Source organism: Hyla sarda, chromosome 5 (assembly GCF_029499605.1).
Source record: "Hyla sarda isolate aHylSar1 chromosome 5, aHylSar1.hap1, whole genome shotgun sequence".
NCBI classification, from domain to species: domain Eukaryota; kingdom Metazoa; phylum Chordata; class Amphibia; order Anura; family Hylidae; genus Hyla; species Hyla sarda.
This window is the reverse complement of record NC_079193.1, coordinates 184,826,432-184,853,748: the sequence shown is the minus strand read 5'-3', so window position 1 is coordinate 184,853,748 and position 27,317 is coordinate 184,826,432. Positions and strand designations below refer to the sequence as shown.

General features: G+C 42.5%; 1 protein-coding gene across 1 annotated transcript in view; it reads left to right on the top strand.

The window, feature by feature from the left end:
* NFX1 (nuclear transcription factor, X-box binding 1) overlaps window positions 1-27,317 on the top strand; it is a 100,679-nt gene that overhangs the window by 61,775 nt on the left and 11,587 nt on the right. Inside the window, exons 9-21 of the mRNA XM_056520900.1 lie at window positions 918-1,135; window positions 2,234-2,331; window positions 3,219-3,249; window positions 4,969-5,051; window positions 8,531-8,639; window positions 10,055-10,174; window positions 11,581-11,660; window positions 13,147-13,377; window positions 16,540-16,613; window positions 17,029-17,130; window positions 19,254-19,295; window positions 20,335-20,430; window positions 21,977-22,043. Coding sequence (XP_056376875.1) covers window positions 918-1,135; window positions 2,234-2,331; window positions 3,219-3,249; window positions 4,969-5,051; window positions 8,531-8,639; window positions 10,055-10,174; window positions 11,581-11,660; window positions 13,147-13,377; window positions 16,540-16,613; window positions 17,029-17,130; window positions 19,254-19,295; window positions 20,335-20,430; window positions 21,977-22,043 — 1,351 coding nt within the window. The remainder of the gene's footprint in view (window positions 1-917; window positions 1,136-2,233; window positions 2,332-3,218; window positions 3,250-4,968; window positions 5,052-8,530; window positions 8,640-10,054; window positions 10,175-11,580; window positions 11,661-13,146; window positions 13,378-16,539; window positions 16,614-17,028; window positions 17,131-19,253; window positions 19,296-20,334; window positions 20,431-21,976; window positions 22,044-27,317) is intronic.

The window sequence follows — 27,317 nt, the reverse complement described above, 5'->3', positions numbered from 1 at the left end:
CCTCATCCTGTTCTCAAGGTCACCCACCTTGGCGATCACAGTTCAATAAGCTGATCATGTGTGCGTGAGTCCTTCACTAGAGGGGTCACATTATCCTCCAGATCTCCCACCCTGTACCTTATTTCAGTTGTCCTGTCACATACTTTCCTTAGATCTTGCCTCAGATAGGACATTTCTCACTGTAGAGCGCCCCTTTGAGCTGTAAGGGTGGGGGGTGGCAGTGTTACACTGTTAGAAAGCTTGTAAAATCTCCTTTTAGTGTGGGCTCAGATTCCCCCTTTGCTAAAGCTATGTGCGGTTTAGCCACAGCAGCATGTCTCGCCTTGTCTCCTGCTTTCTCCTCATCACTATCGTAGAAGCAGGGAGTCAGCTGTTCCAGAGGGGGTCTTTTTGTGCCACCTCCAGTCCTAAAGAACCCTGCAAACTTTGCAGCGGTCCCAGCTATTATCTGATGGTCCGGCCACGTACCTGCCAGTAGCATAGCGTTGCCATCTTTGATTTCTCTGATGTCTACACACACTACTTCATTAGACTTCTAAGATACTCCCCGGCTCTGTATTTGCACCTGCTTACATGCCAGGCTTGCCCTGCCCCAGCTTTATCATTTTTGATACCGCTTACCAGTAGAGAAACATTGGCAGTAGATGGGCCAGAGTAAAGAGCTCCGAGACTGTGTGGTATGATCAAAGAATGAATTGTAAAGGTGACAATCTGTAAAGTTTTCTCTGGTTGTAATGTTTTGTACATCAAAGTTATTCACTTTGTTGCTTTATAAAATGATGACCAGAAAATATACCTAAACTTCTGGAAATATTTGAAACCTTTCCTACTAGACAGATTTGGTTTTGTTTCATTTTATGTAGTTAATAAATTAAGCAGTAGTGGATAAAAAGTGAATAACATGTGTTTATTTCTAGAAAATTAAATTGTGGAAAACATGGGTGTACGGAGGTCTGCCATCCACAGCCTTGCCAGCCTTGTCCGCGACTTCCCCAAATTGTACGTTTCTGTCCCTGTGGACAAACCCCACTAAGTAAATTACTGGAGTTGGGTTGTGTGGACAGGAAAACCTGCACTGATCCAATACCATCTTGTGGGAAGACCTGTGGAAAACCTCTGCCTTGTGGTTCTCATGGTAACTTTAACAAGCTTTCCTATTTGTATACAGATACAGTGTTCTTATCAAAATATCCAGATATTTCTGTGCCTGTTGTGATTTTAATCAAATTATTTAAATAGACTTTTTTTTTAAATAAAATGCATTTTTCTATTATACGGTATATACTCAAGTATAAGCTGAGTTTTTCAGCACGATTTTTCGTGCTGAAAACTCCCCCCTCGGCTTATACTCAAGTGAACTCTCCGCCTGTCAATCCCTTCTCAGTGGTCTTCAACCTGCGGACCTTCAGATGTTGCAAAACTACAACTCCCAGCATGCCCGGACAGCCATCATCCAGGTATGCTTGGAGTTGTAGTTTTGAAACATCTGAAGGTCCGCAGGTTGAAGACCACTGCGGCCTTCGTCATCATCCAGACCTCCTTTAGTTTTCTACTCGCCTCCCCTCGGTGGGAAGGAAGGGTGAGCTGGTCCGGGCCATCTATGCTGCAGGGACCGTCCGGTGGGGAGGGATAGTCATTCCGGGCTGTCCATCTTCACCGAGAGGCCCTCTTCTCTGCTCCGGGCCGGCCCCGGACTAGGAAATTGCCTTGACGACGACGCACAGGGACGTGTGCAGCAGACGTCCGTGACGTCCCTGCGCATGAACGTCCCTGAGCGTCGTTGTCAAGGCAACGTCACTAGTCCGGGGCCGGCCCGGAGCGGAGAAGAGGGCCTCCCGGTGAAGATGGACAGCCCGGAATGACTAACCCTCCCCACTGGATGGTCCCTGCAGCAAAGATGGCCCGGACCAGCTCACCCTTCCTTCCCACCGAGGGGAGGTGAGTAGAAAACTGAAGGGGGGGATGATGTATTTCCCACCCTAGGCTTATAGTCGAGTCATTAACATTTTCCTGGGTTTTTGGGGTTAAATTAGGGGCCTTGGCTTATATTCGAGTCGGCTTATACTTGAGTATATACGGTAATTTGAGCATGGATGTGTGTATATAAAAAGTGAGTTACAATTAACTACTAACAATAGTATATTCTCGTAGGAGCAATCGGTTTATATTTAGCTAGATTTGCTTTTAATTCATTATTGTAGTAAACTAATAACTAATTTCTTTATTTTGTCAGATTTTATTCATACCTGTGAGAATCTTTGTCATGAAGGAGAATGCGGCCCTTGCTCTCGTACATCTAATATATCCTGCCGATGTGGCTTTAAAACAAAGGTATTCTGTTTGTAGACTTTTTTTGTTCTCTATGAATAAGGCTAAGTTTCCACTTGGATTTTTTTTCTGGCAGTTTTTGGATATCTGCCAGTGCAGTTTTTGAGCCAAAGCCAGAAGTGTATTCAAAAGGAACAGGACATATAAATGGAGGATTTATACTTCTCCTTCCTTATAGATCCACTTCTGGCTTTGACTCAAAAACTGCAGTGGCAGTTTTCCAAAAACTGCCAGAAAAAAACCCAAGTGGAAACTTAGCCTAAAACTCCATAAAGAAAATGATGTATAAGCACATGAGGGGGACTTGAAAATTTAACATCTGGCAATTTTCAGGGTTAAAGAACAACATAGACAAAAGAATAGTAGGTTTCAGCAACCAAACTGATATTGGGTCTTTACTAGATGGTTGCTTAATGCGGGCATATACCATTTTTAGATTTTATTAGTTTATCTTACTTAGGAGATACATACGATAAATGGAGCCAACATATATTTGTAGACATGTTGTTCACAGAAGTTTAGATCACATCAGATCTCTATCCTGAAATCCACTGTGTTTGTGAGCTACAACTGGGTGAAGGGCATTGTATTGCATGCCTCACTCTCTGGCTGTCACTCAGACACAACCATTTCTCTGCTTAGGTGTACGGAGTGAAAAGGGCGGGTCGTACGACTGGCCGCGCACTTTACAGGATTATAACTTGTGATCACAGCAGATCTCAGAAGTGAAAAGTTTATTTCACGGACAATAACTCTTTAAGATGGAATTTATGTAGGATGTCCCTCTTTATACTTATTGATTATATATTATGTTTATTCTCCTTATTTTCTCCTGAATATAGGACATGATTTTGATGATTCTGACATTCCTAATTGTATTCTTTTTATAGGAAGTTCCATGTGCACTGATACAGAATGAAGGTAAGTATGGTGGATTGCTGCTGTTACTACATTAGATTGTGAAAATGCAAGATGTAGATTTTAGAAACCTTCCTGGAAATGTTTATACTGTGGTTAACACTGATTTTCTTTATGATTACATTTTGTTTGTGTCTTGTTTTCTGCTTCTTAAATGTCTTGGGGTATTTGAGAATTGGATTTCTAAACCAGTTGGGTCATATTCAATTTTAGGAGGGCAGCCACTAATCTGGGTAATCGTTCAATTAGCTGGAGTAGATGGCAACTACAAAAAGCATCTCCTTCCAGAGAATCTGACCAATCATATGTCACATGGACAGCCCATTGATTTTATTGGGCACCCTGAACACTTCCTGCCAGATTACCCCGTGGATTACAGCTAATCTCCGGGGCATTTACCAGGCAGAACGTCTACCAACAGAGAGAGGGTGGAAAACTACCGGGCACATGACCTATTTACCATTACCAGTGCCGTTTAACATTAGGCACTCTTGGTGCCTGGGGCAGCAGTGTTGATGGGGGAAGCCATAAGTAAAAGGACCAAAAAAATACTTTAATAATGTAGCTGCTGCCCCCTTCCTGTGGCTTGGAGAAAAAAAAACAACCTTTTCAATTTGAATGAAGCCGCATGGTTCATAGCAGCTGTATATTTCACCTGTCGATTTGCAGCAGCTTCTTATTATATTGTGGATTTGTTATTGATTTCACCACATTATGTGTTTTTGGATGAGATCCACAGTGAATTTGCAAAAGAACTCAAAATGTAACAGAATATCAGATCTGTATAAAAAATTGTGATGAGTGTAGAATCATCTTGATGGGGTGTATCCGGTTGAGTGCCTAGGCATGAGCTGTAAGTACGGCTCTGGCAACAAAGCCTTCTAAGATGTTTCTAGGGTGACCACCAATGTTGCCACCATTACAGATCCTACTGAGGTTCACTCCTAGTTTTTAAATGGTAATTGTACCTAAAACAGTATACATTTATATATTTAATTCAGTCTAATAAAGATGGGTAACAACTGCATAGGTGCTATTTTGGGATCCATATTAGTAGTTACCCTGCCAAAAACATATAATTAATAAATGGCTAAATAAAATAGTAAGACTTCAGCCCATTGAACAGCTAATATTTTTTATCCTAGATGGAAATTCTCCTACAGTCCCTTATATTCACAAATATAGGAACACTCTGCTCAGCATGTGTGGAATGATCTGGGATGATAACCAATTAAAATTGGCTATGGTTGAGCAAGATTCACCCGCTGTGGTGACAAGATGACCCGGCTTTTTAACAGGAGTCATTGTCTGTGATGTCATATTTACAGATGGCCTACAGGAAATCAGCTTGAGGGGAAAACTCCTTTCTGGTGTCCTTACTGGCCGTGTGGCCAAAAATAACTGCAAAGTTACTTATTAGTGTGTCTCTATATTTTATTCTATGGTTATGAACTGGAACAATTTAGCAGCAACTTAAAGGGGTTATCTAGGATGAGCTATACAGAGCTGATTTCTCTCAAAGACAGTACACCTGTTCTCGGGTTATATGTTATTGCAGCTCAGTTCCATTGAACTGTAATATCACACACAACCGAAGGACAGCTGTGATGCTGTTTTTAGAAGAAATTAGCTCAGTTTTTCTATTGCTGGATATACCCTTTTAACATGTCAAAACCTCAATCTTTTTTTGTTTTGTTTTTTCCTTCTGCTTTCCAACTATAGAAGATCTCACATTTATTTGTGACAAACGTTGTAACAAGAAACGTCAGTGCGGGAGACATAAATGCAGTGAAATTTGCTGTGTGGTGAGTTAATGTGTTTGATGGTAAAGAACACCTACTAGTTCTTGTTTGCTTATACGTGTGAATTGTTATGCAAATCTACAGTGAGTCAGCTTTGCTAGTACAGCGAGCAACATTTCTTAAGGTTACCATACCTCATACACACTGATGCTTGACTTTGCTAAGAGGGGATATGAGCCACTGTCAGATTCCTCTGGCATCCTTTCTTTTTCTCCCATGAGGACAAAGGGTCAGGCATTCATTAATGCAAGTGCTCATTTTTTTCCCCTTAACATTCACCATTAGGGGAGACTACCATTTGTGTGTTTGACCGATGTTTATCTGAAGTTTATTTATTTGAGACAGTTGGTAACTTTCATTAACATATAGTATTCAGTTGTGCTCAAAGGTTTGCATACTCTGGCAGAAATTTGTCATTGATTTAGAAAACGAACTGACTTATCACATAGATATTTGGTATAATTTTAATTCTTAATGATACCAAAAATTGCCCAAATGTCCCTAATCAAACCTTTACATACCCTTAAATGTTTGGCCTAGTTACAGGCTTAAATTAACATAGATACACTGAGTAGGCTAAATACTGAACCATGGGGAGCAGAAAAGAACTGTAAAAAGACCTGCATAACAAGGTAATGGACCTTTACAATGATGGAAAAAGTTATAAAAATGTTAACAAAGCCTTGAAAATGCTAGTCGGTATTCAGTTACTTATTAAGTAGTGGAAAATTCAGTGGAATTTTCTCTTGATATCAAGCTAAGGTCTGGTAGACCAAGAAAATACTGGATGTTTTAAGGAGCACAATATGATGATACTTGAACAAAAATAAGCTGCATGGTAGTGTTGTCACCACTACTTCTAAAGCAAAGCTGATGGACGAGAACCATGACTACAAGCTGTCAACAAGAGGGGAGATAAGAGATTTGTACAGAACCAGGCAAGTTTGGTAAATAAAGCCAATTGCAAACTTGTTTATGTTGCCATGCTCTACACATAGAGACATGATTAAAGAGTACCTTTCATGAGCTTGATACATTTTTTAATCTTCATTCCCCCATTATGATAAACCACCACCTGCCTTTTATTTTTCATTTTCTTCATATAGTTCTGTATCTTCTGCTCAGTCTCACTGAGCTCCACAGACTGGAAAGGGGCATTCCCTAGCAGGCATGACATAATTTGAAGCCCTACTGGGGAGAACTTCCTCCTTCACTCTGCTACACACAGCCCAGAACAGTTCAGTGTGAAAATACACTGGAAAAAGGAGATTAAATATTCAGCTCTTCCCACCTGCATTTTATGACCTTTGTCTCTGCCAGGCTGCTGCAGGAGACAATATGCTAGCAGGAGGGCAGACAGGACCAGAAGGAAGACCCCTGGTGACCAAACTTTAAGGGGTTAATTTAACACATAAAGTTACCAAATTTTAGAAGTAAAAAAGAAGTATATTAAAGTAATTTCAAATAGGCTAATCTATAACAAAAAAATATTTTCATGACTTATGACAAGTACCATTTAAGGAAATTTGAATAGCCCTTTAGGGTCTTTTGACACATACAGTATCCTGCGCATATTTGATGTGCAGGATTTAAAGCTGTGTTCAGTCATTTAGTTTACATTGAAATCTGCAGCTCAAATCCTGCAAATTAAATATGCGCAGGATACTGTACATGTCAATAGACCTTTAAAGTGCATCTATCACCTGAAATCTCGATAGTAAACAGGCATGACCTGAAGGCATTTTGCCAAGATGAATGGGCAGCTTTGCCACCTGCAAGAATTTGGGAGCCTCATAGACATATACAGTGTACAAAAGATTGCATGCGGTCATTGATGCTAAAGGGGGCAGTAAAACTAAGGGTATTTAGACTTTTTAACAGGGATCAAGTGTTTTCTTTTAAAAGTGCACATATTTTTACTTAAATTAACAATACTTCAAGGGTATGCAAACTTTTAGGCACAACTGTGTTTTGACACTTATTGTATAAGCCTTAAAAACAGTGGATTGACCAACTGTGATATACATGTCCAACTTCTCTAATAATTGGGCCTCATAAAAAGAATATCAAATATCTGGGATAACAAAGCACATGGCTTTGGGTCTTCAGAAAACCACATAAAATGCGGTAAGTGCCGTCTTAGAAGTGTTGACATGAATGGTTGAGAGGACAATAGCAGTAGATTATAATTACAGCAGAGAGTTATTATGGGTTGGCAGTATACCGGTCAGCACCTAGGATGACTGTCTAGCAGTAGTCATTGCTGCTGTTCCTAGCTCCTGTAGGACTAGTGGCATGTAGTGATGGCATCCACACCACTTCCATCATACTACAGGGAAGATGACTGGTCGATGAAACTGCGCTGCAGGTTTTAAAGGGAACCTGTCATCTCTTTTATGCTTCCTGAACTACGGATCATTAGGTGCAGCACCCAGCAGCTTTTCCCCACCCCACCGGCTTTGACTAATAGATCTCCTTCTGTTTGGGCTGGCAGAAGTCCTGATGATGTTTGTTTCAGGCAGCATGAAAGGTAGGACAGGTTCCATTTACTGCAGACCCGTCATCAGTCTTGAGATGTCAAATCTGCTGACAGGGCCCATACATGGGTTTGGGACATGAATACATACCTGATGTTTGGTCATTCAACTTTTATGACCAAAGTAAACATCAAGGGTCCCGGCTGCCACTGCTGTAAGTGTCTAGGATACAGGATCTTCTTTACAGGTGCCAGAGCTCTCTGCATTTGCATTTCTCTTTCAGCTCTGACTAATAGCTTAGGGCAGTCTCCTGATTGGACGCTTCAGCTTTCATAGCTGAGGGGAATGTCTGGAAACGCTTTAGGTACTTATGAAAAGATTCTGCCCCATAGGCACTTACGGTCATGGCAACTGGGACCTTCAACAGTGTTTATCTCTGTACAAGCTTAAAAACCAAGAAATCGGGCATGTATGAAGACTCCCTCCCCAGCCTCTGTATTGTATGGGCCTGTCAGCAGGTTTGATAGCTCAAAACTGATGACAAGTTTCCTTTTAAGATATATTTATTATTTACGAAGCAAGTATTTCAGTAGTGAAGAAATACATTTTATTAGGAGAGGAAGGATTTCTGAGTTGAAGCCTGAAGAGGATTCCAAAGGAAGGGAAATGTTTAAGGGGTACTCTGCTGCTCAGCAATTGCCACGCCCCCTCCCATAGACTTGCATTACGGGGTGTGACATCATGAGGGGGCGGGGCTATGACATCACAAGCTTCCAGCGCTGACTTCAGCGTTCGGAACAGTTTGTTCCAAGCGCTGAGCAGCGGAGTACCCCTTTAAGGAAGGACTGTTCCTGCCGGATCTACTTCTGACTTTGGCTGAAAAAACTGCAACCAATTTTGTGTGTAAAATGCCCATTAGTGTTAACAATGGTGTCACTTATGTTTATGAACAATGACCATGTATGCGGACTACCCTAACACACACTATACTATATTTCTTTACAGGACAAAGAACACAAGTGCTCCTTAATCTGTGGTCATAAACTTAACTGTGGCCTTCACAGATGTGATGAACCATGCCATCGTGGGAACTGTCAAAACTGTTGGCAAACAAGTGGGTTGTTCTTACCTGTACCCTGTCAGTTGTAGCACAGTTGACCCTAGATATCAATGCGAGAACCTGCTTAGAATAAAGTGATCCCCATTTGGAGGAGTGTTTAATAGAACATTGAAATATGACATCCTTTAGGGCTATAATTGTGAAGAACATATTATAGACTATATTATAAAATATTATAGAATATATTACAACAAAGTGACCACTACGCAGAGAATGGAGCCATCTGCTTCCGGGTTTGCTTCTCTCTGTATGCTGGAGCTGTGGCTCTGGAAAATAGCTGATTGGTGGGGGTGTTAGGTATCGGATATTGGTGACTTATCTAGAGGCAATCAGTAAGTTTAGACCGGACAGGGAAATGGTAACAAAGCTCATTAAAAATAAATAATTATATATACAGTGACCCCCCGACCTACGATGGCCCCGACATACGATAATTTCAACATACGACGGCCTCTCAGAGGCCATCGCATGTTGAAGGCAGCATCAACATACGATGCTTTTGTATGTCGGGGCCATCGCATAAACGGCTATCCGGCAGCGCAGACTGCTTCAGCTGCCACCGGATAGCCGTTTACGGTGCCCCATGTGGTCCGGTGATGATCACTTACCTGTCCTCGGGGCTCCGGAGCGTCCTCTTCGGGATCCCCTGCATCGTCGGCGCTCTCCATCGTCGTCATCACATCGCTGCGCACGCCGTCCCGTCATCCAACAGGCGCAGCGTGCGTAGTAATGTGATGGCAGCGACTGAGAGTGAGGATGCCGGGGAAGCAGAGGCCTTGCCGGAGCGTTGGGGACACCTCGGGGATGCGGCGACATAGATGGACGGCGACATCCAGGGCAGCGGTTACGGTCCGGAGCGGCAGGGACAGGCGAGTACAACTTCCTATACCAGTGGTCTTCAACCTGCGGACCTCCAGATGTTGCAAAACTACAACTCCCAGCATGCCCGGACAGCCAAAGGCTGTCCGAGCATGCTGGCTGTTGTAGTTTTGCAACATCTGGAGGTCCGCAGGTTGTAGACCACTGTCCTATACTTTACATTGCACGGATCCCTCAACATACGATGGTTTCAACAAACGATGGTCCATTTGGAATGGATTATATGTTGAGGGACCACTGTATATGTTGGAACTGGCAAAACTATTTAAAATCAATCATTAGTGCTACAAAATATTGCTGTGTACCTTCTGTTAAATCGCACTTCCTAGATAAATACACAATTGATTTATATACAGGATGGGATTGGCCTGAAAAGGATTGTGATGTGGACCAAAATTGGTAATGACATTTGTTGACATAATAAAGTATTGAGATGTAGTTACATTGCACTCTCTGCATCTGTCAATAATCCTTGGTCGCCAGCTATGTCAGTTGCTATTATAATAGTCATTGTGTTTCCTTTATTAAAGGCTTTGATGAGCTTACCTGCTATTGTGGAGAGTCTGTTATTTACCCTCCAGTACCGTGTGGCACCAGGCCTCCAGAGTGTAAAAGCTCTTGCACGAGGCAGCACGAGTGTGAGCATCCAGGTATGACATCAACTGTCAATGACATTTTTAATTCCTTATGAATATATATATATATATATATATATATATATATATATATATCTTCCCTCTCTCTATCACGTTGTCCTTTTGCAACATACAAATTAATACTTGCATCCTAGTATAAAAATAAAAAAGTGTTATATAGCCTTTATGGTTGACAGCTGCTTGCTCAGACCAGCACTGAAGCATCATAGGAACTACAGTTATTAAGACTTCCCTTGCTATTTTTATTTAGTTTTTATTTATTTGCAAGATTATGAATTCTGGTTGCGATAAAGAAATAAGGAGTGTATAATTGGATCTGGGATGGTTGTAATTATCCACGAGATGTATACAATTGTTGGGGACATTGGAAAGTGTCCAGCTCTGTAATGGACAACTGTGAGTTTAAAGGGGTACTCCTCTGGAAAACATTTTTTTTTTAAATCAACTGGTGCCAGAAAGTTAAACAGATTTGTAAATGACTTCTATTAAAAAAAAATCTTAACCCTTCCAGTACTTATCAGCTGCTGTATTTTCCACAGGAAGTGCTTTTCTTTTAGAATTTTCTTTCTGCCTGCCCACAGTGCTCTCTGGACAGTTCCTAAAATGGACAGAGGTGTCAGCAGAGTAGGAGAAAATCCCCATAGCAAATCTCTCTTGCTCCGGACAGTTCATGACATGGACAGAGGTGTCAGCAGAGAGCACTGTGGTCAGACAGAAAGGAAATTCAAAAAGAAAAGAACTTCCTGTGGAACATACAGCAGCTGACAAGTACTGGAAGGGTTGAGATTTTTTAATAGAAGTAATTTACAAATCTGTTTAACTTTTTGGCATCAGTTAATTTAAAAAAAAAAAAAAAAAAAAAAAGTTTTCCAGGGGAGTACCCCTTTAAGATTCCTTGACAAAAGTAAAAGAAAAATAGTTTGTTTCTGGTATGGGTTTTCAGGACATGCTAGTGTGCAGATAAAGCAGAGTCAGAGAAGGTGGGGCTGTAGATCTCAATATTAGATTTTGTTTACATAAACGCTTGGGAAGTTTTATACATTTCGGTTGTGCCGTGATCTTGATTGTACGATCATGGAGAAGCACAAAAAGCCTGTAACTAACCTACTTGAAAATAAAATAATAATCAACACTGCGTGTTTGTGTGTGAGCCCATCTGCGCACACATGCAAGTGAATGAGAGATTTAACCTTTTTGTGTTAAATGTTTCGCTCTGTGAACTGTCGTCACGTATAACCTTTAGGTGAATCACAAGAGAGAATGTATTGGCAAATGACAATTTCCTTTCAGCAGTCCTACGTTTTGACATTTTAACTTTAGAAGCAATGATTAGTGGTTTTGGTTTTTCTGCTATCTAAATGCCATTAATTTAATTTTATTTTTTCATTTTACATTTTCAGTTTTTCATTCATGTCACAGTGAGGACAAATGTCCCCCATGTACATATCTCACTCAGAAGTGGTGTATGGGAAAACACGAGGTAAGAACGTTTATTTACATTTTATTGTCAAGGAATTGTGATTTTGAAGTAATTTTCAATTACTTTTTTGAGTTCTGAAGGCGTTTTTATTAAATTTTTTTTGCTTTCGTTTTGCTTACGGGCTACATATTTATCATACTAACACAGGGAGTTTATACATTTAGAGCACAGCGAGACAGCACAGCTCCCCGCCACTGCGGGTCGCACAGGAGAGAAATAAGACGCCTAACCATCTGACAATACCCGGAAAAGAGGCGTATATGCAACGATACACATTGCACATTGATACGTCATCACCCCCCCCTTTCATCATCACCGCCTGTCAATCCCTTCATTAGTGGTCTTCAACCTGCGGACCTCCAGATTTTGCAAAACTACAACTCCCAGCATGCCCGGACAGCTATTGGCTGTCCGGGCATGCTGGGTGTTGTCGTTTTGAAACCTCTGGAGGTCCGCAGGTTGAAGACCACTGCGGCCTTCGTCATCATCCAGCCCCCTCCCCCTTTTGTTTTGTAGTCACCTCCCCTTGACAGGAAGTTAGGGTGAGCTGGTCCCGGCCATCTATGCTGTAGGGACCGTCCGGTGGGGATAGTTAGTCGTTGTGGGCTGTCCATTTTCACCGGGGGGGGGCCTCTTCTACGCGCTTTGGGCCCAGACAAGTGACGTTGCCTTGACGATGACGCACAGGGACGTTGCGCATGAACGTCCCTGTGCGTCGTCATCAAGGCAACGTCACTACTCCGGGGCCGGGCCCAAAGCGCGGAGAAGAGGACCCCCCGGTGAAGATGGGACAGCCCACAACGACTAATCATCCCCACCGGGGCGGTTCCTGCAGCATAGATGGCCCGGACCAGCTCACCCTAACTTCCCGCAGAGGGGAGGTGAGTACAAAACAAAAGGGGGGGGGGAGGGCTGGATGATGACGAAGGCCGCAGTGGTCTTCAACCTGCAGACCTCCAGAGGTTTCAAAACTACAACACCCAGAATGCCCAGACAGCCATCGGCTGGGTGTTGTAGTTTTGAAACCTCTGGAGGTCCGCAGGTTGAAGACCACTGATGAAGGGATAGATAGGCGGAGAGTTCACTAGAGTATAAGCCGAGGGGGGCGTTTTCATGCTGAAAATCTCTGCTTATACTCGAGTATATACGGTAGGTGGGATAGTGCTTTGACCAGTCTCCTGAGCTTGCATCATAGGTATCAGCAACCAGGACCTGTGGCTAATGCCATACATCAGGGTGATGTCAGGCATTAACTGTTTAGATGCTGCAATCGAACGAAGTTGATTGTGGTGTCTAAATTGCAAAAAATTGAATCTCGGGAGCTCAGCAGAGCTGATCAGGGGAAAGCAATGTGAAATCGCAGTGTCATAAGTTATATCTGGATGAGGTGTCAAAAGTTTATATTAATGACATTAACAATTAAAGTTAAACACTGGGAAGTTTTCTCACCTAATATTGTACATTTTTTCTTTTTTTCTTTACACAGCTTAGGAACAATATTCCCTGCCATCTCACTGATATTTCATGTGGCCTGCGATGCAACCAGCTGTTAAAATGTGCAATTCACAAATGCAAAAGAATCTGCCACAAAGGAGAGTGCCTCATAGATGAAGATTGTAAACAGCCTTGTACGCTTCCAAGACCGGACTGTGGTCACCCATGTTTGGCTACTTGCCACCCCTCACAGCCCTGCACCCCTTCTTCTTGCAGTGCAATGGTAATTGTACTTTTACATTTATAGGAACAGCAATGTTGCTAAATTATGGTTACATCGTAGAGAAGTTAGATCGGTATTACTGTTTATGGTAAAGGCTTTCCTAAAATGTGTTACTCTGTCAAGTTGTGTTTGTTTAAATTTTCTTATTTCTTTCATAAAAATGCTGAAATGATATAGCATTTATATTTTTATCTCTAATTCTCCTTCATGTGTGAGCAGCCTCATGGAAGACCGGATTGTGAGAGCCATTCTCTTCCTATAAAAGTAAACTGCACCCTTCCTGGAGCTGATTATAGTTGCCTAACTTATAAAATTGTCTTTTTATTTCTTTAAGGGTAAGGTCACACACAGCGCATCCGCAGAGTATTTGATGCTGCAGGTGCGCTACTGACCTCCCCTAGAGTCAGCCTCCTACTTTGCCCATGTGTCCTGGTATGTCTGCTCGTAGCAGCAATGCACCGCTACAAGCAGACACAGACTGAGCTACGAGGTGCATGCATGCACTGTGTACTGACAGACATCGCGGCCGCTCTGCCTAGCAGAAGGAATGAACGCGATGTCTGGATACATTGCGCACGCACGACTTGCAGCTCAGTCTGTGTCTACTCGTAGCGGCATATTGCTGCTACGAGCAGACATACCAGGACATTCGGGCAAAGTAGGAGGCAGTCAGATGCTAAGTGTGACCTTACCCTAAGCAGGCAGAGCCGTGCTGCCTAACTGCCACAGCCTGGCACACCTCCCAGCCTCTTGATTGTAAGCTGAGTTCTGTTCATCAATCAGGGAGGGGCTGGGCACTTAAGCAGTTGGCTCTGCCTCCTTGACACTTGGCTCAAAGATAAAAAGGCTATTCTAGATGATTAGCAACCACCACCAGCTCAAGTAAAGGTATAGATTTCCAAAGGAGGTCTGCAGCTCGGATTCCCTTTTAACACCTTTTCTTTTCTTTTTTTCTATAATTCTTTCTTTGCAGCAGTTTTCCACACCTGCCTTAAATAGTACTGTATATATTGTATATATTTCTTGTTATTTACAGAGGCTTTTAGTGATATGGTTAGGTCCTACTTGACTCACCCTAGACAGAAGTGGTGCCTTGCGTTTTTTATTTACTCTGCAACATTTTATTAAGTATTTAAATGTAAAGATAAAGGGGGAGGTTTATCAAAACCTGCCCAGAGGAAATGTTGCCCATAGCAACCAATCAGCTTCCTTCTTTCATTTTTAACAAGGCCTCTGCAAAATGAAAGAAGCGATCTGATTGGTTGCGATGGGCAACTGAGCAACTTTTCCTCTGGACAGGTTTTGATAACTCTCCCCCAAAATGTCAGCATACTGGTAGAAGGCTATGCAGAAGTATACTACAACAGCCTTTTCACTTTAATGGAATGAATGAAGTCTCCTAATGACAGCATTTTTCCTTATACTTTTATTTTTTGGGAAGGCACAGAGTCCCACAAAAAAAATGCTTTGGAAATGTACCAAACTCTATCACTAGTAAACTACATGGCTGTTGGAGTGTCAGGATCCCCCCCCCCCCCCCCCCCAAGCTACCTGTAATAAGAGCTTCCCTGACCCTGTCTCTTACTAGGTACTGTAAAATATAATCCCAGCACTCACAGAAGTTGATCACAAGTTACAGGATGCATTTTGGCATATGCTTTCCTTATGCTGAAACACAGCCTGTAACCACTGCTGCCATGTTTATAATGCAAGAAACCTGGGATTATCTTTTACATTTCTCTGGATTGCTGCCCACATGATCTGCTACATCTCACCTGTGGTTGACAATCCTTGGTGAAAGGTAGGGATAAGAAGATTCTCACCACAGGGAGCTTGAAAGTTCCTTCCTCTTTGACTCTTTAAACCTCTGGGAAAAATAGGGTGATTTAAACATTTGTTAGGGAAGAGGCTTGTTTACATTCAGTAACCCTCCGCCCCACCCCACAATTTTTTATTCACCAAAGGGGACGATTGCTTGCAATCTTTCGATTTCAATCACTGAACAGTGCTGTGCTATAGTACAGCAATGATCAGTTTTATCGGTGCTTCACTTATACTGGCTGCTGAAGCTGATGGCACAGAGCATGGTAAAGGGCCTCCGGTCAACCTCTCAACTGATCGGGACCCTGCAATATCGCCGCAGTGGTAATAATCAGCCCAATGAGCTACCTGGCAACTGCATATTTACCTATTTTAAACACCACAATCAACTTTGATTGCAGTGTCTAAAGGATTAATGTTGGACATCGGCCCGATCTGTGATATGGATCCTGAGCATGCTTCAGACAGCTGGAGTAGGCAGAAGGGCATACATTTACATCCTCAAGGGGTTAAAGGTTATGTATAACCTAGTTTTCTTTTCCTGGTTGAAGCCAGATACTGAAACATACATATACATATATATAATTTTTTTTTTCTAGTTTACTTCAGCTGCGGTTAGCGTTATTCTTTACAGCAAGCCCGAAGAACAATAGGCCAGAACCTGCCCTATTCAGATGAATTCAGGACATTACTGGGCTATCTCTGTGACCTTTTCATAGGTCATTCTACAGAAATAGGGAATGCTGATCTTTGCTGTGACTGGTGGTGGATCCAGTGTTATCTATATATTGGTGTCACCTTTCACTGTCCTCCTGTCTGTGCTTGGAAGAAAGGCATTACTAGGAAATGATCTGTACAGAATAGGAAGTCTCAACTTAGATTTAGACCTAGTGGCCATAACGGAAACTGCAATATTTCCAGATTATTATAAAAAAAATAAAAATTGTAAAATTGAAAATTAGAAAAGAAAATCACCAAAATTCTTATAAATATGCTAAAAACCTGATTTAAACAGTAATCATATTGTTTTCTGATGACAAGATCTGTGATGTATTGTAAGATCTGTGTTTATTGCAGCTCCATCTCTTACAGCTCCTGAATGATCAGCCGATATATCTCTTGAGTTTAATCTTTTTTTTTTTTTTTCATAGGGAGGGTGGTTACTTCTGGGTGCTAGTATTGTATGGAACATGAAGAGATCTATCCATATCTAAAGCGTTGTGACCATGTTGTCACTACCCTCAAATCATCATTGCAAAATGATTTGTCATTACTGTCCCTCTTGTATGCAGCTGGTTGGAGACATCTGTGTTGTACTTATACATCTTCTATGCTCTTTAGGTAGATCTCCAGTGTGAATGTGGACGAAGGAAAGAAAGCGTGATGTGCTCAGCCGCTTCCTCTGCTTTTCAAAGGTTACTGCAGTATACGTATTATTCATTGAATGTTTTATTACATAGTGGGGCACGTATACTTTTTGAAATGTTCCCAAAATCTAGTCACTGCATGCGTTTTAAGCTTGTGGTGAGTGAAACGGAAAGACAATATAATAAATGAAACTACTTCACATGTCTAAAACTTCTTCCCTGTTCGTTCCCACAGTGCAAAGAGGATAAATGTCCATTATCTTTGTCACCCACTGAACATACTAGAAATTAATTTCCCAATTCATTTGTGTTCTCATTGGTTGTATGTTTCCAAGAGTCATGGCCATAGTATTGTTTTCTTTTCATCTCTTGACATTCTGCTTTCTTTTGCCTATGAGTCATGTTACACATGCTTTATAGTAAGAAATATAATAATGCCAATATTTTGGGTTGCTGTTTCTAGAATAGCTGCTATATCTATGGCCACAAAGCTGACAGAAATGCAACTAGGGGACTCAGTGGATATTGGAAGATTTGTTACCAAAAAAGAGATTAAGCAGACAAGGTAAATAAGTTTTGTTTAGTTTTTTCAGTTTTTTTTTTTTCTTTTCATTTTTTTTTTTTTTTGTGAAATAAAAATAAAACACTGAGAGAAATTCTAATATTGCATTGATGGATTGTTCTGTATTCTGGAGTACCATGCTTGTGATTAACCTATTTTCATTTGCTGTACTGTATGTGGGATGTGGGTGTATAAATTGAAATGTTCAGTACATGTGACTAGTATTATGTTTTTGTCAGCGGCTTTTTGTGTGCTAGGCCTTCAGCACACAAGGGGGGTAGAGGTAAAGCTGAATTTCTTAGTAGTCGCATCTTTAAATATGGCTACACAACAAACCCTATAAAGATTTTTTTAAATTTGTTAGTGCACATTTTATGTAAGATCTATTTAAGTAACCATCTTCATTTGCATTTGATACCCCCTTTAGGCCCTGAAGGGGTATGTCATTGCCATTATTATCAGTCCCATGCTTTCTGCAGTGCCTGTCCTTTAGAACACCATCCTTCCACCTGCAGAACTTACATATCTTTTAGGCTATGGGTGTTCTTTCAGTGAGATATTCGGCCGGTAAAGCAGTTGTGCTTGTGATGTCTAATGCTTCTTACCAGTAGTGTAACTAACTGTAAAACTAAAGAGTACATAAGGGAATGACTCCGGCAGGAGGATAAGTGTTTACATTTCACTGTAACTCTAAGCATGAGACTTTCTCAAGGCTTCATTGATCAGCATATGGATTTGCTGGAAGTCCCATAGATCTTCATTGGACTTCTGGCATATCCATATCCTGATTACTGAAGCCTTGCGAAAGTCTCAGGATCGGAAGTTGCAGCGAAATATTAACACCTCTCCTACAGCTGGAGCCATCATCAGGTGCACAGCTTTCAAGTGTTTATAGACATTCATAAGGATGCCTGTATTTAAACATTACTTTGGTGCCACATCAAACCTTTTAATTGTAGCCTGTTTTATTGTACAGTGATCCCTCAACTTACAATGGCCTCATCATACAATAGTTGAAAAATTGTATTTTCTGGACCATTGTAACTTAAAACCATACTCAACATACAATGCTACGGACAGTCCAGATCTGTGATACATGTCAATGGCTGAAAGAACCGACCAGAATGGGCATTCACTGGTAAAACACCTGTGTTACTGAAGTGTATGCACTGACTGGTGTCTAGTAGCGGCCCCTACAGTACAGGGTGGTACTACATGTTCTGTACTACTCTTTACCTGTGCCAGGGTTAGCTGCTCCTTTGGACACCAGGTAAGGGCGGCTCCATTTTACTTTTTTAGGACACGGTGTGTACTGTACAGGACCCCGAAAAAGATCCTGTCCTCTACACAGACAGTGATTTACAGCTCCCAGCAGATCTTTCGTACTTTTATATGTAAGGACTTTCTTTATCTGTATTAGTTATCTACTTATTTTTCTTATTCACTTTTTCCTATTTTTGGATGACATTTTGGGGCTTCAGAACCAATTACCAGGTTTACATAGTTATAGTCTCAACATACAATGGTTTCAGCAAACAATGGTCGTCCTGGAACCAATTAATATTGTAACTTGAGGGACCACTGTATATTTTGTCCTCTAATGTTGGATCGCGGGTATTTCACTTTATAACCACCAATAAAAATATAGACATTATAAAATGAAAAGCAGCAGCTTCAATTCTAAAAACTGGTTTTGGACAAATTCAATGTCTGAGATATGAAATGTTGCCCTACAGAATAGGTCAGCCAATGATCTTCTTTCGCATTGGGTATGCGCTTTTACAAGATACCTTGTTAGGAGTTCTTAATACCCTTATAAGTGTTAACAGGGCATCTCATTGCATTTCCGGTACCCGTGTCATATTTGCATAAACTCTCTGCAAAAACAATGTGTGTGGGCAGCCTCTGTTTTAATTCCATTCTATTTCCAAAGCCCAATGTACCAATTTTATTTGATTGTCACAGCAATCCACAAGGTCGTATTCAGCAAGAACACTTTTAGGCTAATTGTGAAAGGTCAGAACAAGTAGGCGAGTTAAGTACTATGAGCGGTGGAAGAAATGTTGGCTATGTGGCCTTCTCCAGCTCGCTCCCGCTGACCGGCTTTTGTTTGGGTTTGATTACAGACTGCAGTGTGATGAAGAATGCTTGGCTTTAGAAAGAAACAGGTAAGTGGCACATGGTAATGTCTGTTAGCACATTAGAGTGTTTAGAATATTATGTTGTAATGAGAGGGTAAAACACACATTTTAGATTTTTTACTAAATGAAGGACATTGTTAATTATGTGGAGGTGTCATATCTGACAAATAAGTAGAAGCAACAGACCTAAAAAAATTCAGCTATTGGGAAACTAAAATCTAAGGGGGAGATTTATAAAGCTGTCTTATAGTAATATCCTCTTAGTTTTCCATAACAACCAATCACTGCTCAGCTTTAATTTCTTATTTTTCTCTGGTGAAAGGAGACGGTCTTGATACGCAACTGAAAAGTTGACTTTTACCATCTCACACCTTTAAAAGCTTAGGGAACTACAGCATGATGCCATGGTTTAGTGAGGGTCTTCACACTATTAAGATGCCTCAACTATCCTTGTATGTGACTCAAGTGACCAGTGATTCCCTGACTTTAATGCAATATCGCTTGTCACCAAACAAAAATATACACTACTCAAAGGTAGGTAATGGTGCACATATACAAAGCCACACCAAAAGATGATAAACAAAGTGCATGTAACAAGGAATGCGTAAACAAAATGATAATTTGTTAATTAATTATATTAAAAACCCAAAAATCTCATTAAAATAAGACACCTGCTCTGGTGTCTTATTTTAATTTGATTTTTGTGTTTTTAATATGATTAATGAAGTATAATTTTGTTTATACATTCTTTGTTTTGTGCACTTTATCTTTTGGTGTGGCAATATCGATTGTGCAAGGTCAAGGGAAAACCTTGCTACAGAGTGTGTATTTTATTAAGGTTTGGTCATAGTGTTATATGGTTAAGAGGAGAGAGGCAGCACAGTATTTAGGCTGCTAGTATGTTATTCTGTATTAGTTTCTTGTGCATCTACATGAACACCTTAGGGGATGACCATCCTAGGTGGGGAAATAAGAGTTGTGTTGATCAGAGAGCGGGAATTGGTGAAAAGTATGGAGCACATTGTAGGTTTTCTTGTTGACTGCTAATTTTTTTAATCTTCTACAGACGTTTGGCGGAGGCTTTGAACATTACTGAGAATTCAGATCCTTTTAACACTCGTTCTGGATTCAAGTTCAGTGACAGCTTGAAAGATGATGCAAGGTTTGTGCTTCCTTCACATGGTGCTCATTGCCTTTACATCAACAGCAGATAACCACATTAATTAGAAACCTATACAAGAAGCCACATGCTGCACCACATTACACATTTCTTTATATTAAGGGCAGCTAGTAAAAACCTTAGCCTAACATGAGAATATTTTGACCATTTATTACTCCAATGCATCTAATACTTGAAAAATAGAGCAACTTTACAAATAGTATTTATTAAAATTCTGCTACAGTTTTGTGTCTAATCATAGGTCTGCAAAGGAGCAGTAAACGCTACAAACACTGTCTTTAGTCTGATCCTGCTGTTTTTAAGGGGCTAGAAAATTAGTTTAGTAGAGCTCTGGGTGGGAGTCCAGGTGGCATACCTGTTAAAGGAGTACTGCAGCCTAATACAACTTATCCCCTGTCTGCAGGAGAGGCGATAAGTGTCCGATCGCAGGGGGTCCAGAATTTATGCTTCAGAGCTGCAGAAAAAGCTGCAATGTCAGTTCTGTAGTAAATTGTGCTGCTTTTGCTTCTGCAGATCATTTTAAAATGAAACCCAAATGGTATACTAACTCTTCCATGTGGGTGTATTTTCACCACCTGTCTGTTTTAAAGCCTCCAGCAATGATTTCCATTACAATAGGATCCATTTTGCTATATACAAAAGCGTCAACTGCATGTACGAAAAAAAAAAGTATATGTTGCAGTTAAGCATACATTAAGGCATACGTTAGTATTGGAATAAAATTTGTACATTAAAGGGGTACTGCGCCCCTGGACATGCTATCCCTCTATCCAAAAGATAGGGGAGAACACATCTGATGGCAGGGGGAAGGTCAAGCATTGATGTCACACCACACCCTGTCCATTTCTGTCTATGGGAGGGGGCGTGATGGCGGTGTACTAGCAGTCTCACCCCCTCTCATAGACATGAATGGAGGGGGCGTGGTTTGACATCACAATCCTTTGGATAGGGGATAACCTGTCTAGAGGCAGAGAACCCTTTAAACAGAAACACAATGTAACCCCTCTCCTTTGGATAGGGAATAACATGTCTAAGGGCGGAGTACCCCTTTAAACAGAAGTGTAACTCCACCCAGACTGCTGCACTGGTCTTGTGCCATCATAACATGTCATTGCTGGAGGCCAGTACACAAAGACCATTGGGAGACTGGAGAAGTGAAACCACATAGGCCCACAGGATGGGTAAGGTCAGGATACTGTTTTTAAATCTGCACCACCATGCACAGAAACATTGCCCAGTCTGTAAATGAGCTTTATTAAAATGCAATTTACTATTTCCTGCTACTGTAATCTTCTATTGATTTTATTGTGATACTCTGCATGGAAAACCCGTAGCTTTTCTACTATGTGTGCATTTACCTCAAGAGGCATTTAGGAGACAATGGTGCATAGAGAAGAAAGGTAGCATTGATCTTTTCTCATAAGGTTCTGTCATGGTCATTCCCTAAATAAAACAAGCATCAATGGTACCATTTATAGATGACCATTGAATGACTACATATTCATTAGTTTTTCTTTTTAAACTACAGAAAAGACTTAAAGTTTGTCTCTGAAATTGAGCGAGAAGTAAAAGCTCTGGTGGATGCAGTCAATAAGGTTGGTTGATATTACATTTTACAAGCCTGTACATAAGCTTTTTCTTCTCATTACCTGCAGTGTTGAAGGCTGCATAGAATATATACAACTAATCCCAGTCATACAGTAATTCTGCTTTGGGTCTTTAAAGGTGCATTCACACACACCGAATCTGCTGCAGATGTGAAGTTGTAAAATTCCCGGTTGTGGATTAACCCCTTAAGGACCCAGACCATTTTCACCTTAAGGACCTGGGCATTTTTTGCACATCTGACCACTGTCACTTTAAGCATTAATACCTCTGGGATGCTTTTCCCTTTCATTCTGACTCTGAGACAGTTTTTTTCGTGACATATTCTACTTTATGTTAGTGGTAAAATTTTGTCGATACTTGCATCATTTCTTGGTGATAAATTCCAAAATTTGATGAAAAATTAGAAAATGTAGCATTTTTTTAACTTTGAAACTGTCTGCTTTTAAGGAAAATGGACATCCCAAATAAATGATATATTGATTCACATATACAATATGTTTACTTTATGTTTGCATCATAAAGTTGACATGGGCTTCAAAGTTCAGCAGCAATTTTCAAATTTTTCACAAAATTTTCAAAATCTGAATTTTTCAGGGACCAGTTCAGTTTTGAAGTGGATTTAAGGCGCATTCATATTAGAAATACCCCACAAATTACCCCATTATAAAAACTGCACCCCTCTTCTATTGGTAGTCACTTCTGAATGACCAATCGACCAATAGCATGGATAGGAGGGATGGCACCCCTGACACCTCACTCCTATCCCTTCAGGGGGATCGTGGGTGTCTTGGACAACCCCAATCCCCCTTATTTTCCGGGTCACCCGAGACCCGTATGACCCGGAATCGCCTGTGTGAATTCACCGGCGATTTGCGGCGATCGCTGACGTGGGGGGGTGTGCCTCTTGGGACCCCCCTGGGCATTTGCATGGGATGGCATGGCCCGGGAGCAGTCACTGTCCTCCCATTGTCTCTGTCCTATGCTGTTCCCTCCCCCACAGAAGTATCTTCTGGTGTGGGTTCAGCTCCACTATTTAGTGAGAATGATATACCAGAGGACAATCAGCAGCTACTGCCCATCCAAGAAGTGGAGGAGACATACGCCGCTTTCTCCACTAGGCGAGCAAGTAGTGATGAGGAGAGTGGCGTGGGAGGTGGTAGCATGGTTGGCAGTCAGCATGGTAGAAGAAGTGGAAAGTCTGAAGCCAAACGTGCCCGGGGTAGACCTGCTTTGCGGCAGCCTACCTTCCCGGGAGTTGTGGAACGGGTTCCTGGAGTCAGCGGCAGTAGCAGTCAATCAATACGGACTGTTGGTGAGAAAATCGGCTACTCGGCGTTGTGGCAGCTTTTCATCAAGCATCCGGAGGATGTTAACCTGGCCACATGCAAGATGTCGGTGAAGCGTCGCCAGGGTCCCAGTGTTGGCACCACGGCCCTGCGTCAACATATGCAGCGTCACCAAAAAGCCACCTGGCTCCGATGTGGTGGTCCAGCCTGCTGCATTACCCAGTGGCACGCCGCTCCCTGTTAGCCAGCCAAGGCTCCACCACCTCAGCCGAAGGGAGCTGTGTGTCATACCCATCTGTCGCTCCAGATGCTCCTGCTCCTCCTACTTCAAGTCAGTCGTTCTGCCAGCAATCCATCGGCAAAGCCATGTCCAAGAGATAACCGTATGCGCTCACTCATCAACAGCGCAGAAGATGAATGTGCTCCTGTCCAAGTTGCTGGTGCTGCAGTCACTCCCTTTTCAAGTGGTCGACTCTGCACCTTTCAGAGAACTGATGGTTTTTGCTGAGCCGAGGTGGAGAGTCTCCAGCCGTTAATTCTTTGTGAAGAAGGCAGTACCAGCCCTGCACAATTTTGTGGAACAGAAGGTGGGCTAGTCCTTGAGCCTGTCGGTGTGTACCAAAGTGCACGGCAGCGCCGGTGTCTGGAGCTGTAACTATGGTCAGGGACAATACATGTCCTTTACGGCCCACTGGGTGAATGTAATTCCTGCACAGCCACAATAGCAACTTGGACAGGCCACGCCGCTTCCGCCTCCACGCTGTCAGGCCGTTGGTCCTGTGAAAGTGTGCGACTCCGCCTCCTCATTCTCCACCGTGTCCTCAGCCTCCACTGCACGGACAAGTCTCAGTGCCTCTCCCCAGCATACCATGTGTGCAGGGCACGGCGGTGTCATGCTGGTCTTCACATGGTTTGCCTTGGCAAACAGAGTCACACAGGGTAGGAACTGCTAAAAGTCATTCATCAAGCAATCGAGTCATGGCTTACTCCAGGAAAACTGGAAATGGGAACCATGGTGACTGACAACGGGAAGAACATCTTGTCTGCGCTGCGACAAGGAAACCCGAGACATGAGCCCTGCATGACACACGTGTTCAATCTGGTTGCCAAGCGGTTCCTGAAGTGACATCCTAACAATGGGAAGAAAACTTTGAATGCACTTCAGCCACTCGTACACCGTAAAGCACACCCTCCTTGAGCTGCAGCATCAGAACGGTATCCCCCAAAATAGTCTGATTTGCGACGTTTCCACACGTTGGAATTCCACCCTCCATATGTTGGACCGTCTATACGAACAGAGAAAAGCCATCACCGATTTCTTCATGATCCAAGCGGATAGGGGGACTCCTCTGTATAACTTCAATGTCAACCAGTGGCAGCTCATACGTGACACCTGCCGTTTGCTCAGGCCCTTTGAGGAAGCCACCTTATTAGTCAGTCGCCAGGATTACGGGATGAACGACGTCATTCCACTGCTTCATTTGCTACAACACGTGTTGGAAACGATGGCTGGTCAGGGCACTGGAGACGTGGCGCCTACATCTCACATGAGCCCTGTGGGGGCTGAACTGGAGGAGGGGCACAATGGAGCACAGTTTGTTTCACGAGATGGGTGGTTTTTCTAGTCATCTGACAGGAGGAGCAGGAGCAGCCGGAGGAGTTAGAGGGTTATAAGGAAGGCGGGACAGAGGACCCAGAGACACTGTGGCAGTATGCAGTGGAGATGGAGGCAGGGAGTCCCTCCGAGTCACTTGCACAAATGGCACGATGCATGCTCACTTGCTTGCGTAGTGACTGCCGAATTGTCACCATTCGGCAGTGGGATGACTTCTGGCTCTTCACCTCATTGGACCCTCGGTACCGGCACAAAATGGGGGACTTTTTTTACACCCACTGAGAGGGAGGACAAACTGACCTACTACAGAGACATCCTTCGTGCCAGTTGGCCGATGCCTATCTGCGCCATTGTCCATTCTCTCGCAGGTCTGACTCGGGGGGGGGGGGGCCTCTGCACTCACCTTTTACTGCCATGGCTGCTGGGGAGGGGTGGCAGGAGCAGTACCTGCCTCCATCAGCAGGAGCCTGTGTCTACAGTCGCTGATGAGTAGCTTTCTTCACCCGCATAGTGAAGCAACTCATCAGCAGCAGGTAGACCTGGAGCAAGACCTGAACCAGCAGGTGGTGGCATACCTTGACATGACCATGCCAACACACCTTGAAGATCCGCTGGACTTCTGGGCAGCCAAACTTGATTTGTGGCCGCAACTAGCAGAGTTTGCCCTGGAAAAGCTGTCCTGCCCAGCCAGTAGTGTGCCATCAGAGTGGGTGTTTAGTGTGGCAGGGCCATAGTAACCCCCAAGGAGAACTCATCTGTCCACGAAAAATGTGGAGAGACCTTTTGTGAAAATAAATCAGGCATGGATCAGCCAGGATTTCCACCCACCAATGCCTTATGCATCAGAGTAGATTGACCATGGTTCCACACCAACACTTCACAAATATGGATAGTGCTAAACCTATTTAAGGCGCTGCTCCCCAGTTACAGACATTCCTCAAGTAAGTATTGAGGATATTCATTACGTAAAACTTAACTTTTAATAATAATCTTAGGATAAAATTTATGTACCCAAATTGTTTTTTTAAATCGAACAAAAGGAAAGGTGTGCCACCTACTCCACCAAGTATTGATGTGATGCAAAGACCTCTAAAAGGTGGAAGGGAACAACGTATGGTCCATTGTAACCGATGGGGGTAAAAACTTCCCCTGTATGGCCCTACTCTTGCATTATTAATTCCCTTCTTGGCAAGTGTTACTCATTCTAAAAAGGGCGGCCCCACACAGGAACCTCTCCCTATTTCCCCCTACAAACACTGCGATTTCCCAGGGTTTTCATGTGGAAATAGAGCTTCCTGTGTGGGGCCACCTTTTTTAGGGTGAGTAACACTTGCCAAGAAAGGAATTAATAGGGCGAGAGTAGGGCCTTACTGAGAAAGTTTTTACCCCCACCTGCTACAATGGACAATACATTGTTCCCTTCCATCTTTTCGAGAAAAGTGTTATTTGTCTTAAAAAAGGCGGCCCCACACAGGAACCAATCCCTATTTCCACCTAAAAACACTGGGAAATGGCAGTGTTAGTAGGTGGAAATAGGGAGAGCTTCCTGTGTGGGGCCGCCCTTTTTAGGGCGAGTAACACTTGCCAAGAAGGGAATTAATAATGCGAGAGTAGGGCCTTACAAGGGAAGTTTTTACCCCACCGTTTACAATGGACCATACATTGTTCCCTTCCACCTTTTTAGAGGTCTTTGCATCACATCAATACTTGGTGATGTAGGTGGCACATGGTGTTTTTTGCACACCTTTCCTTTTTGTTAAATAAAAATTAAAATTTTGCGTACATATATTTTATCCTAAGCATATTATTAAAAGTTAAGTTTTACGTAATGCATATCCTCAATACTTACTTGTGCACACTAACACTTTTACAACAGAGACCGTTTTCTTCTGCCTACCTGCCTCAGCTACTATTCTGATCCTTCCACCTGCTGATGCCACACATCTGAGGCAAAGTTCTCCTTTTTTCACCCACCTTTGTCACCGGGTACTGGTATTGCCACAATATGGTCTCCTCATACTGCCACCAACTCCACGCTGGGTCATTCAGCCACTATATGGTCCCCTTATGCTGCTGCCACCTCCACGCTGTGTCATTCAGCCACTATATGGTCCCCTTATGCTGCTGCCACCTCCACGCTGTGTCATTCAGCCACTGTATGGTCTCCTCATACTGATACCACCTCCAGGCTCTGTCATTGTGCCGCTCTGCGACAGTGATTCTAATAGCAATGCCTCTGATCTGCATGTCATAGTGAATAACAGTATTATTTCACTAACCCAGCACACACCCTATGCGTGTTACAGCAAGGCAAAGTGTTCTACACCCCTATTGAGGCTCTCTGTAGGCTAGAAATAGCT